Source organism: Dermacentor silvarum, chromosome 2, assembly GCF_013339745.2.
Source record: "Dermacentor silvarum isolate Dsil-2018 chromosome 2, BIME_Dsil_1.4, whole genome shotgun sequence".
NCBI classification, from domain to species: domain Eukaryota; kingdom Metazoa; phylum Arthropoda; class Arachnida; order Ixodida; family Ixodidae; genus Dermacentor; species Dermacentor silvarum.
Window position 1 is genome coordinate 142673117 of NC_051155.1, and position 13868 is coordinate 142686984.

The following is a 13868-nucleotide window of genomic DNA, read 5'->3' on the forward strand; positions in this document are numbered from 1 at the left end:
GTTTTCCGGTTTACAGCATCTTCTCGCGGTAAGAGTGGTGTATCTGGTAATGTAAGAGGGTAATTTACAAATATGGGTTAAATTATTTTTCTCTTTGGGCTTTCTCTGGAAGCCATCTATCTGCACTGCAGGGACCATAAACCAATCGTCAATGTGTTGCCATAAATAAAAAGCGGTAAAATGAGGCAATTGCAATAAAATAATCGTACAGAATGCATTGGATCTATGCAGATCGAGCACCCGCGAGTGCTCGTAGGCCCGACCTAGGCTCTATATTCTAGCCAACGTTGATTATGACTGGACTGGAGTCTGGAAAGCGTGAAATTTTAGGACAAGGAACTAGTGGACAATGTTGCGTAGTACTCATAATCATATCGCGGTTTTGGCACGTAAAACCCCATAATTTAATTTTAATTAATTACATTGGTGTTGCCACTGCACGGAAGAAGGCGGAAAAAACTGCTTTTTCCTTCCCATTTTTGCCTTCCTCCATGTAAACAACGCGAGCGTTGTTGCATCCAGTCATCGCTATCGACAAGCGCATCACGCGTCGTGCACTTTTTCGGCGTTTTCTCTGTGGTTTTCTGTCGTGCGTATTGTTTAGTATTCATAGCTGCGATCGCGCTGTACTGGTGGTTGTAAGTGTCACCTGCTTGTTCGCGGCTAGTTTTTATCTTTCTGACTTTCATTTCCAAATTGTGACTGCTGCACGCGTAATGGCTGGCGGAGACAGTGATGTAGTGTACAAAGTGTCCGAGGTAAGTGCCCGCCAAGTCAGTGTGTGTGTGCTCTGGACAAGGTTTGCGGCGTGAAGTTCGCTTCACCGCGTGCGGTGCGTACGCTAGGATTGATGCGGTTGTTCATTTCAGGATGATAAAAGCGACGATCTGCTTGACGACGAAACGTTGATAAAGGCATACAACCGCGCAGTCTCTACGAATGAGGTATTTCCATCAATTGCATGCTCCGTCGACACGAGCGTAATGTGTGCGCACGCTCGTTTCTCAATCAATGAATTTCGTTTCAGAATGATATAGGATCTGGCAAACAGGTGACGTCGACGTCATCTTCTGGAGCGGGCCCCCATAAACAACAAAAGAAGAAAGGGAACAAGAAAAACGATGCTCACCATACTCAGCAGAAAGCACGGGTATGGCACTTTACTGCCGAAGTTTCACGGCACAAATAGTTGATGTGATTGTATTAATTATATTGGATCATCCTAATCGTTTGTGTTTCCGCGGTGTCGCAGATCATGATTTATTTTCTCGCCTTCGTCACTCCTGAGTGACGCGCAAGTCTGAAGTATATTGAAAAAATTCTCCTGCGAATCCCGCGTTTTTACACGCGCTTTCTGTCGTAGCGCGACACGTGTAGCCGTAACTTTGCTCAAGAACTTTTCTGTATATTTGTCGTCATCTCACAAATTGTGTTTTTAAAAGCTGGCCAGGCATTTTAACATTGGCTTATAAAGTTCGACTTTGTTTGAGATATCACCAGTCACAGTCAAAAACAACTTTTGAAACACTTACAGACTGTCTGTATTGTCCACTGAACACACATGCCAGTAGGCATACAAGGGGCATGCAATACTGCTTGTTCTTATCCAGTATGATTGTGTTGACTTTGACATTAGTCAGAGATTGTTATAAATTTCTGTGCCACTAAGTGGTCATTTGAGCATTCATTGCTGAAAGCTAATCAAATGTGCACTCTCACATAACGCACATTTCTTCTGCACTGTGCGTACCTGCTGTTATTCTTCTTGGTGTTGTCTAGATGTCCTTGTTTATCTGCCAGGCATGAAGCAGATGAGGGCAGTGTGACTAAGGCATATATGCCTGCATTTTGAGCACCTAAAATTCAGCCATTATCTCGGGTCATTGAGCACTGTTTCGGTTGTTTTTCTCAAATGCCTTGACAGTTTGTGTGGTCACTTATGTTCTAGGAATGGAAAGTTGGAGATTTCTGCCGGTGCGTCTACTCAGTTGACGGACAGTGCTATGAGGCCAAAGTGAAGTCCGTTGACCATGACACGTGTGTTGTTCGTTATGTTGGGTACGGCAACGAAGAGGAGGTATACCTCTCGGAATTGCTTCCATCAGAAGGGAAATTTGCACGCCAGCGGCAGACTGAGCAGGCCAAGCGAGAAAATGTGAGTAAAGTACCTAATATGTTGGGTCAGTGTGCGAGGTCGGTGTGGCTGTTGCGAGCAGACTAATATGTACCTTTCACTTCCATTCTCTATTTTGCATTGATCAGTGACTTAAGAAAATGCACTGAAAGCATCTAGGGAAGTTAGTTCTTTACATTTCTCAGCCATTCTGAGTATAGCAATATCCTGTAGTTTTATTAATTTTAAGCTGCCAAGTCTCTGTTTCAGTGCTTTTGTTTGTAAACATGTGTCACGGTGAAAGTAGTAACTCAAGCCTGCTTTGTGTCATTAGTTTTAGTACTCCCCCTTCATTTAAGACATCTGCAAAGCATAAGTGGCTATGGCAACAAAAGTCATCAGAACATTTGTGTATAAACTACTGGCAGACCTGATAATTATGGAAGGGTGCAAGGGGGACATGTACTCTGTTTTATGCATAAGAGGCAATGCTACGAGGTCATTTATGGAGACTCCTCTCATTGCTCGCATTCGCAAAAAAAAAAAAAATAGGATGTCATATGTGAAGGTGCAAGACGCGAGCTCTGAGAGTATGCGCACCGCTCATGGCGCTGTCTGCGGAAAGTCTCGGACTGCCTATACTTTGAACAAGTGCAGCCGTACCCCCGAGCGTGGGACAGCATTGCCCAAGAACAACAGCTCTAAGTTCACTCTTGGCCACGTTGGCGACAATGCCATTCTTGACTAGACACTAAAAAATTATTCGTAAGGGCTGTTCATGCTCTTTTGGAGCCTTGCTTGCAATAAGAAGGTCTTCAAAGTAGGTGTGGCAAAAATTTAGGCCTCATAGGGCGTCGTCAATGCATTAAAGCGTCTGACTTGCGTTGCGGAGGTTATACTCAAATAGACCAAAAGGCACAGTGATGGCCACCTTTGAGACGTCTTCCAGTGCCACAAGTATCCAGTGGTAAACCTGTACAATAAATTTTCGAAAATATTGTGACTTCGTGCAGACCCGCCATTACGTCGTTAATGTATGGCACTGGGCATCTGTGAGGTGCCTTAGCATTGTTGAGCACTCGATATTCCCCACAAGGACGTCAGTCACCCGATGACGTCTTAAGAGCCATGTAAAGGGAAGATGTCTAATGGCTGCAAGAAGGCTAGGTGATACCCATCTCCAACATGTCAAATTCTTGCTATGCCACCAGCAGCTTTTCAGAGGACAGTCGATGGGGTCAACCATACAAAGTTGGCCCATTGGTAGTGATGTTCTGGCAGACATAATATTTGACCAGGGAGCCTACTTGGGGCTTGCTTGGCAAATCGGAAAATTCACTCAGTATGAAAGTAATGCAAGGAGCACTAGCTGAACGCTTCCCTTTAACATCATTATATGAGATGTGATCTTGCAGTCTGTGGTTGTTCACATCAACTAAGAGGCTAAAGCAATGCTCCAAGGATGGCAAACTTCACGTTGGCCTCTATGAAAATTCAACACAGTGTTCTCTGCAAGCCTTAGTTGACCGTTAGTGAGCAGTTTCTATACATGGCGTTGATCAGGTTGTTTGCCGCTCGCAAAAGCAATCTGTTTGGGCGCTTACGGTCTGCACGCGATACCAGGACCGCATTCATTTTGGCACCCATGTCAGCGAGGACGCGCAAGCCGCTGTTGTTACCAGTTAAGAAGAAGACAAGAGGAGCGATGTATAAGATGGCAGAATTTCTGGTTGCCCTCGGTGCTTTTCTGGGGCGTTTCCCGAGAGCTTGAAAGGCGGGATAGACTTTCTGTGTACAATGTTGCCGAACTTGCAAATGGTACCAGCATAACTTTTGGTGCTGGGGAGGCGGCTGCATAGCACACTGGCCCGTTGAGCAAGAAGCAGTTTAAAGGGTGGCCACGGTTTCACGAGGCACAATGCTTCGTAATCATCTCCTGCGGCTACTCGGATTGAGGTGGCTTCGATTGGTGGGTGAGGGACCCCCTTGAGCTCATCAGCTAGCTTAGATAATTCTTTCTCCCCTGAGAAAATCAAGACCATCCAGACATTCGGGGGAATTCTCTGAAAAGACATTTCTCGGAGCAAGGACACTGTTGAGACTGTCCGCTGCCATGCCCAGTAATTGCTGCATATGACGCAGCAAATACCGTATTTACTCACATAATTAATGCACTCGCGTAATGAACGTGCCCCCCCCCCCCCCCCACACTTTTCCAATCAAGAAGTGTGTTTTTTATTTTCCTCACATTGTGAATGCACCTTGAACTTGCTGCCCCGTGAAGTAGGAGAGACACGGTACGATTCGGCGTCTAATATGGCGTCTGGTGGGTACTATTGTATCGTACACCCAATCATATCATGTGTCGCCTACCTTCATTGCGATGGCAATTATATGGACACTCCAGACACATTTTTGCCATCGGCGCCGACGATCGTGCCTCAATCTCCTGTGTTCGGGGAAGAAAAGCGGGGAGGAAACTAGAGATGGGCAAAACGGCTCACTTCAGTGAGCGGCTTGGAACGGCTCAGCTCACTGAAATGAACCGGTTCATTTGAACGGCTCACCGGTTCACTTAAACGTGTAACCTGTGTTATGCATATTCTATAGTTATGTGGCTTTGAAAAAAACAAACAATATATGCATAATTTAATAACTGTTATTGGTATTTTCGCTATGTTTAGAGAATATTTTTACATATATTAAAAGCGTGAATTTTTAGTTGTAATGAAGCTTTCTTTTCTGATATTGGGGATAAAATGCTTATGATACTGTGGCAGGCAGATGCGACATACTTTTTTCAGAAAAAAAATATGTAACTTCATCGTCATTACAGACGCTTGTCCGTTTTTGTGGTACCTTAAAATCAACTTTTGTCAAACTAAGAACACAAAATGATTGTACATTATGTTTCAACTTTATTCATTTATTCACATACGTATGTTCACTATAATATGAGTAAGCTGTAATGCCATGCAATATGAGTGTAGAAATCATTTCTTGAAGTACAATACAAAAATCATACGAAAGATCCACAAAACTGCCGCACGTACCTGTCGTTTTTTTTTTTCTCTTGAGTGCGCGCGCGTTACTGGCGACCATGTCATCATACACCAGGACATCTGAGGTGGTTTAGGGGCCCCTTTAAAGACACGGAAGACCATCTTCGAAGTGTTATTGGACCAGCGCACGATGTGCGATCGGTGAGAGTCATGCGACAAAAATCTTTCGAACAGCAGCAGGCAACGAATGGTATCATCCTTTGCCAAATAAGACTTCTTTACTTCTCCCCTTGGTGGCATCGGGTGCCACACCATAAGACACACAAAAAACCAAGGGGACTGCTGCACACACCACACACTGCGAGCGAGTACCAGTAGCGCGAGTCGGCCCACGCCGGCCACCATTCGTTGGTCAGAAATCTAAAAACATCGAAACCCAGCTCTGACGGAACGGTTCGACACAGCTCATTCAAGGAGAAAGAACTGGCTTCCTCACTCCGAAAGAATTGCCGCTCACTTACTGAACCACGGCTCCCTCGGTCTTCAAAAGAGCGGCCCGCTCCTGAGCGCTCAGGAGCGAGCCGGTTCTTCTGAAGAGCGAGGGAGCCGAGGCGAAAAGAGTGGCTCGCTCCTGAGTGCTCAGGGGCGAGCCAAATCTTTTGAAGAGCGAGGGAGCCGTGGCGAAAAGAGCGGCTGGTTCCTGACCGCTCAGGAGCGAGCCGGATCTTTTGAGCCGCTCTTTTGAAGAGCGAGGGAGCGGCGGTTCTTTCGTTCTTCAGCCGAAGGTGAGGGGGTGAAGGTGACTCTTGCGAGGAAGGGCGGGAGGGCAGTTGCTTTCTCGTACCGCTAATAGATGGCGCGGAAGTCGTACCCAGCAGAAGACCCGGCTCTGACGGAACGCATCGGCACGGCTCTCTGAACGCGAGAGAACCGGCTCCGTTTCTCCAAAAGAACCGCCGCTCATTTTTACTGAACGACCGCTCACTCGCTCTTTAAAAAAAGCCGCTCACAAGATAAGGCTCGCTCCTGAGCGACCCATCTCTAGAGGAAACGCGGCATATTCCGTCGCGCGCATGGCATTGCGGGGGAGGGGGGGGTGCATCAACTGCGCATTGCACGGCCATGTGCGCCTTATCTTGAAAGCGATCTGTGTTGGGTGCTGAGTCAAGCAGTGCGACAGCGGCTTATACCTTCGTGCATCCTCCATTCTCGCCGTTCAGTTTGCGTTGAAGGGATATATACAGCACGAAGGTCGCTTCGCTTGCTGTTGCTGCCGCGCTTCCTCGTGCCAATGTTTTGACAGCTAGTGTCCGTAGTCATCGACTGTGATGTGTTCATGGTTGCCTGTGTCCGCTGACATCATGCTTCTTAATTTACATAGTTTGCAAATATTTGCAAGTTTATATGGCCGATAAAACTATTATCCTTACTTCGTGTAGTTGTCTACACATTTGCTATTGGAATCGATGGTTCGCCTTTCAGGCGAAACTGCAACTTTTTTAGAGGCGGCCGCGGAAAAAAAGCAACCCAAAATTTTACCCTGCATAATGAACGCAGCCCCCAATTTTGCGCATATTTTTCGTGAAGAAAGAGTGCATTCATTATGCGAGTAAATACTGTAGTTTGAAGTGCAGTCACCAAGGCCGGCTTCACGAAAAAGTTGTTGCAGCTGCTGGGGCTCAGGGGGCATAACCCTGAAAACTAGTGTTGCCTTCTATGGGCCGTATGCATTGTCTGTTGGTGGAGAAAGCAGCAAGCCTTGAACTTTGCTGGCAGTTGATGCAGCAGGCTGCTCACTATGTAGTTGTACTTCGTGAGATCTGCAGTGATGGTGCTGTGCAGTAAACTGTGACTACGCCTGGATAAACCATAGTTTGGGGTCCGCCATCCAAGGAGGAGACAGTTTGTTCCTCACTCTGTGTTGTGTGGGTGAAATTAACCGTGTAGACAAATTTGGGTTCGTGTGAGTGCGTTTACTTAGCGAAATGAAGCAAAAATTTATGAAATGACCTGAGTGATGGGAAAAAGTGTCCAAAGGTCCTGTACAGATTCACCAGCATAGGTGAAGGTCAGTAACATTGATGATGGAAAATGTCGAAGAGGGAGTCAGCATCTTGAAGCCATAGCACTTGCTGCTAGTCAGCGTCACCAATGTTGGAGGGATGCGAGTGTGGCTAAAGAAGTCAGGCACAAGCAATCCTGCAAACATCAGCAGCTTGGTAGGGCATTCTCATACTATTCCCTATCTCAAACACTATTCGATAACACATCAGCAATGCTGAAAGATGAGGAAAGCAGCCTGGCTACACTCGTCATCTGAATTGCGACCTGAGGTCGCGACATTGCTGTATTCAGGGTATACTGACATGAGCGAAATAATTGTAGCCATAGCTAACAGAAAGGACTGGCAACCTGTGTGTCATGTTCTAGTCCACAAATCTATATGACCAAAACATTGCCAGTTGTATGACAATTGCATGACTGCAGCTGTGCCTAGCTGCATGGATCACAGCAGTGTGTTTCTGTTGACAGCTGTAACTTGTCTGTCTGTACCCTATCCTTTATAAGAAAACCTGTTGAATTCTTCAGCTGCACTGATATAGAGGTGGTGCACCCCTACCTGTTTTCCTTGGTAGTATTTTGCTCATTGAAAAAAAAGTTTTACTCCGACTTAACAAATTAACAGCAAAAGGGTGTAGACGTGTCGCCACCTATGCAAGTGGCATCTTCAGTATGCACTGACACAAATGAGGGGAGGTCCTAGTCTATTTATCACTCACGTCCTTGTAAATGTCCAGCAGGGGGCCACGGTTGGTGTTGCACGCTGATGCGTCATGACGGATGATCCAAGATTACAGGAGTTTTCCCCCCACTTTTGCTCTCGGGCCAGTGTCGTCACATTTCAAGGTCGTCACTATGCCCTGTCGTCCAGCAATGTTCTACAAGTTCGTCTTAGAACGCGTTACATGGCTAGCCTTGGCAACATCTCCTTTGTCTTCCTTCAATCTCGTTGCCCTTTTTCTGCCCGTTTCGCCAATGTAAGGCAAATCCCCGCATCGGACTTTGTAGATGACCCCGCTCTGATGGTTCACAGGGGTGCGGTCTTTCGGTTACGTGAACACATTCGCCAAGGTATAATAGGGTTTAAAAACGCTTTGTATGCCCATTAGACGCAAAGCTCTCCAAAGAGTGTTGGACACACCCTGGACATAGGGAATAGATACAATAGATGTTGCCTTCACTCGCGACTCACTCCCCCGTCTCCTCCGCATTCGCTTTTGGGTATAGTTAATAATCGTCCTTGGATAATGGCGTCGTTTAAATGCATCAAGCACCTTTTCTACTTCTTGTAGCCGCAGCTGCTTGCTCGAGCACACTGTATCACAACATGATAAAAAAAATCTTACAACGGAGCGTTTGTGTTCGGTCAGGTGATCGAGTCAAAGGATAAAAAATTCTTGGTGTTACGCTGCTTATGGTGCACTGTCGTTTACACACTGCCATTACCAGCCCGGCATACAAGTACATCCAGAAAAGGCAAGACATTATCTCTCTCTGTTTCGTACGGGAACTGAATGGCATGGTGTACGCTATACAGCGCCGCGTGGGAGGCAGCCAGGTTTGCCCTTTTAAAAATTACTAAAGTGTCTTCCACATACCTACAATACATTTTCACCCGAAAGGGTAGTGAGTTCAGCACCTGTGTTTCGACGTGCTCCATCACAAAGTTTGTCACGGTAACGGAAACAGGACTTCCCATAGGGCACCCTTCAATTTGGTGATAAATCATGTTGACGGAACTGAAGTAGGTTTGGGTCAAGCAAAACCGCAAGAAAATTACAATCTCCTCCACCAACACTGCCGGACGTTTTCAAGTACTTGTGTGATAAATAGACTGGGACCTCCCCTCATTAGTGTCAGTGCATACTGAAAATGCCACTTGCATAGGTGGCAAAACGTCTATAACCTTTTGTTGTTAATTTGTTATGTTAAGTCAGAGCAAAACTTTTTTCAATCATGAATTCACCTGGTTTTTGGACCTTTTTGTTGTATTTTGCTGTCATCACTTGTAATTTTCTCAACAGCTGAGTCATTTCTAGGTGCAGAACAAATGTCACAACATTTTGAAGACCATAGTCTGTCACTTTAGTTAAAGTTCATGTTTGCCTTTAGCGTATCTGTAGGTGATAGGATCAAAATATAGGTCGAGCTATCGAAACATCAGCAAGCCTTTCTGTGCCACTTTACCTGGTTGATCCAACTTTTATCAAAAGTGTATTTCCATCCACCGGCCCTCCTCGTGACTTTTCTAAGCCCAGGAAGACTCACCGTTCCTTCTATAGGTATAATAAACATTTCACTGGTTTACCTGGTGATGCATTTCATTGTCACTGAAAATTGAGCTTTTTGTCCATTACACAATTTAGTTATGCCAACAGTTTGGGGTGTATGTTGTTGCACTCACTATGCAGCTTATAATTAAAATTGGGGGTGGAAACCTTGTTAATGAGGTACTGCAACTTTTTGATTACTGCAGCCATTATAAGTTCTTGCTCTGACTCAGATGACAATGCACTATGGACAGTGCTCAGTGATTCAAATGCGATAATCACCCTGCATGACGGCTGGTGCTTATTGCCTTTGTGACGCATTGTGACTGCATTTGGCTCCCATATACAGCTAAGAATGTGTCTCATGTTGTTGGACACAACACGCATGATGTGAGTGTTCAGTGCAGTCTCCATTCCTGTGTTACCATGTAAATTTCTGACAATTCCTCACTTACATCTTTTAACTATTGCAACACAGGCACATGGGTCTCCGGCACCACCAAGTGAAGATGACCATAGTGCACCTGCAGCCCACGGTCCTCGAACAAATGATAGTTTTTCCCAGTACCATGTGAGTAATGTACTTCTTAAAAATTCAGTTCTTCTTTGTTTCTGAGGAAGACACTTAAGGCGGCCTTTGGATAGAATGTATCTCAGCCTATGGTACAATGGAATCTTGTTCATTCGAACTCCAAGGGGACCGGAAAATTATTGAAATAAAATGGACTTTGAACAAAAGAGTCGTTTTGAATAGTGTTGTGCTCGATAATGTGCCCGGTACATCGACAGAGGCTGCCGCCTTAAAGTCAAACAGAGGTTGAAATATTGAATTTGTCAGAAAATAAATGTTTAATCCACAAGTGGCAAGGGAAGCTGGTCATCGTGTTGCTGCACACATAGACATTGCTTGCATGCGAACTGGTCAGTCTGTCTTTCGACAGTTGTCATGGCTGTCGCTTCAGACAGACGAAAGTGAGGTCTCCAGTGTATCAAATCTCCATCCCCTGCAACTTAAATATGGGTCAACCATGCTTTGATGGCTTTATGTTGCAATTTTCTTTGCAGTAGCCACTGTTAGGCAGTTCTCTCACTTTACACTTTATAGATGAGTGTTGCCTGCAAGCAACATACCAGAAAAAAATTATTTTCCTTGCTGAGTTTCAGTATTGAATACGAACTTTCTGGCTAAATGCCTTTGGCCAACACTGAATGACAGGCAGCAAGCGTTATTTGTTGGTTTAGAGCAGGAACACAGGACACGAAGGAAGAAGTTTGGCACACGACTCGCTTTTTTTTTGGAAGTACGTGCAGAGAAAACACTAATGCAAGATTTTCGGCTGCAGTGGTATTGCAAACGTGACATAAAGCAAATGAAGCTTACACCTATGGTTCACATATGACGAGAGTTGTCTGTACAAACTGCAAATGAAGCCATAGGTGGCTTGGGGTGAAGCCCACTTCCAGTTTTCGGCCTTGTGTTCGGCTCCTATTGCTGAAAACGTTTCTGTAAATTTTTTTTTCCTGTCATTGATTATGCTTATTCTCGGTGTGTTTTGCACATTTAGATATGAAGTAGGCAATTTTTTTTTTTTTTTGCTATTTATATGTGTCGTTAAAGAGTTGCTGCCCTCTTCATGAAGCGTGGTGTTTACAGTGCCTAAAGTTGCCTGATGATTACGAACAATAATAATTCGTGATAGCAGTCAAAGGAATCGCCGAAAACCATAACACGTAAAGGAACAAACCTGGACACGCGGAACAGGCTTGTGCCGTGATTTTGGTGGAGTTGCCTACAACTGCATCAACTAAGCAACTAGGCAGACCATTACATTCATTTTGGAGGTGGCCACTGGCGATGCATCAAAATATAGCTTTTTTACTCAACTCGGTGGCAGAATTGGCATGTGGTCATGCAGGCAGAGTAAGACAGAGTTCAAATTTTTGAGCGGCACGCTGTAAGTGTTTAAAATTTTCTCAGAGGATGCACAAATTGTCAGTTGGCGACTGTACCGTATCACTGAAGCCTGATACATTACCACGTATTTTTTGAAGTGCCTTTTCGAAAATTAGAGTTTAGTTTGAGCTGAGAATGAAAAGAGAAGGGTAAATCACACTAGTGTGCTCCATGGACCGAGTGCCTATTGGCAAACACCTCAACATTTAGTGCTAGTCATTTCTTGGTGAAGCAGAGCCCCTTAAAAGCTTGATTTCTTGCTTCATTGATTTGCTTATCTGCTGAAGCGCGGCACTTTGCTCTGGTTTCGTGTAGAGGCGGTGCTAGCATTGTGGGCCTAATGTATCACACAAGGCTAAAAAGCTTGCCGTACACGTCATTACGATGGCTAGCGAAGCACCAGACTACGGGCCTTTTTCCAAAAGGTGGTCCATGAGACCAAGCAATTTAGTTCTAAATAATTGTGGCATGGTTCTGAGAGTTCATATTTGCTGGAGTATTTCCCTATTCATGTGACTCTGCCGGGACCTACCATCAGTTCGAATTATCTGTCAATTCTAATTAAGAAATTGTGAATTATCGGGATTTCACTGTAAATGGAAGCCTTGACGTAAAAATAGTAGCTGGTTGTAGTAAACAACCGAGTCTGAAGAAAGGAAAAGTCAGAATAAACGCCACTGTGCCCCATTCCTGGTGTGACCATTTCCTTAAGTAATGTCAGAAGTGCGAGTCTCATGACCTTGCAAATGCAGAGATTTTCTGGCAAACCTGGTTAGCTGTGGGCACTAACTATATTCGCTGTTAGTGCCACTGCAGTGAATTTGAATGATATGCCATCAACTGCAAGGCTTTGAAAACCTAGACGGTACATTTCTTATTTCTGGCACGGAGCTCTGCTGTCCATAATCTATACAGTCAAAACCGGTCGTATCGAGCTTCGGTATATCGAATTATCCTTTATGTCAAACAATTTTATACCAATACGATGCTTTAACCTCAATGCATTAGAAAATCTGTGGCTACATCAAACAAAATAGCCGAAACGCTAGTTTGATCAAACTTCAGGCAGCGCAAAACACTCCAAAATGTTGGCTTTCCCACACCATGACTTTGGAAGTTGGCTTTCCCGCTTGCATGCTGGGAGAGTAAGCAATGTGGCTAAGAGGGCGCTGCACAGGGTTTATAGAAACTATCACTGGCCATCACATGCTTCACTGCTTCCTCCCATGATTCCTCCTTTTTATTTTGTAACAAGGTTGTCACATGACGCTCCTTCCTGATTGCATCAGACATCGAGTTTGATTGTTGTGTGGTGTCGCCGAATTGCTTTGTCACGCTTGTTTGCTTCCTGCCTTTGTTTAAATGCGATGGCTGCCGTGAAACGACAGAACCTGCCATTCTCCATAAAGCTGGAGATAATCAACATAGTCAAACGTGAAGAAAAGAAGTCTAATATTCCTGAAGCATACAGCATCCCAAGAAGCACACCGAGTGCATTATTGAAGAACAAGGCTAGCATTAGGGTTAAGGTAAAGAAGACGCCGTCTGCTTCTGGTGTTGAATGAGTATGCATGGCTGCATGTTAAAATGTCAAGGCGGCAGTTTACAAGTGGTTCCTCGATGTTAGGTCACAAAACATCCCTGTTTTTGGCTCCATGATCGAACAGAAAGCGAAGGATTTCGCTTTCATTCTCGACAGACCTGACTTTCAGGGTAGCTCGGATTGGTTGCAGCGATTGAAAGAGCATCACAACATTGTCAACCAAGTAATCACCGGTTAAAGCCGTGCGGTGGACGTCAACAGGGTCAGCAAGTAGATGGAGTAAAATTGGAACGACATCACAACAAGGTGTCATCCCCGCAATATATTTAATGCTGACGAGTCTGCTTTATTCTGGCAGGTGCTGTCTGACGACAAGTTATTCCGGCAGGTGACAAGTGCCACAGCGAGAAAGTCAGCAAAGCCAGAATATTGGTGTTGCTCACCACCAACGTCGATGGATCGCAAATCGTCGCATCCCTTTAAACAAAATCACTTTTGTTGCGGTGACTTACAGGTTTAGTGGGAAAGCATGGATGACTGGCAAACTTAAAGCAAGTGGCTCAAGTCCTGGGATGACGACTTGGTAAGCCAAGGTAAAAAGGTCTCTGCTGGCTCTTTGACGAATGCTCTGCTCACCGTTGTAACGTCAGCATCAGCAACATTGAACTTCGTTTCCTACCACCGCCAACAATGTCCATGCTGCAGCCTTTAGATCAAGGTGTCATGTGTGCGCTGAAAGCAGGCTACAGAAAGCGCCTCGTGCAATACCTCCGCACTGGCCGAGAGCTGAAAATCAATCTCCTGAGTGAGCTTTCAATGTTGAATGCATCTGGAACGACGTCAAAAAAGAAACGATTCTGAACTGCTTTCATCATTGTAGTCCCAGCATTTCCGGCTAGGCTGGTGCAAACTCCCCATCTGAGAA

General features: G+C 45.1%; 1 protein-coding gene across 1 annotated transcript in view; it reads left to right on the forward strand.

The window, feature by feature from the left end:
* The first annotated feature begins 564 nt into the window (after positions 1-564).
* Positions 565-13868, forward strand: part of LOC119441877 (survival motor neuron protein 1) — a 35375-nt gene continuing 22071 nt past the window's right edge. The window contains exons 1-5 of the mRNA XM_037706515.2: positions 565-758; positions 870-944; positions 1028-1150; positions 1949-2155; positions 9925-10017. Coding sequence (XP_037562443.1) covers positions 717-758; positions 870-944; positions 1028-1150; positions 1949-2155; positions 9925-10017 — 540 coding nt within the window. The 5' untranslated portion in view covers positions 565-716. The remainder of the gene's footprint in view (positions 759-869; positions 945-1027; positions 1151-1948; positions 2156-9924; positions 10018-13868) is intronic.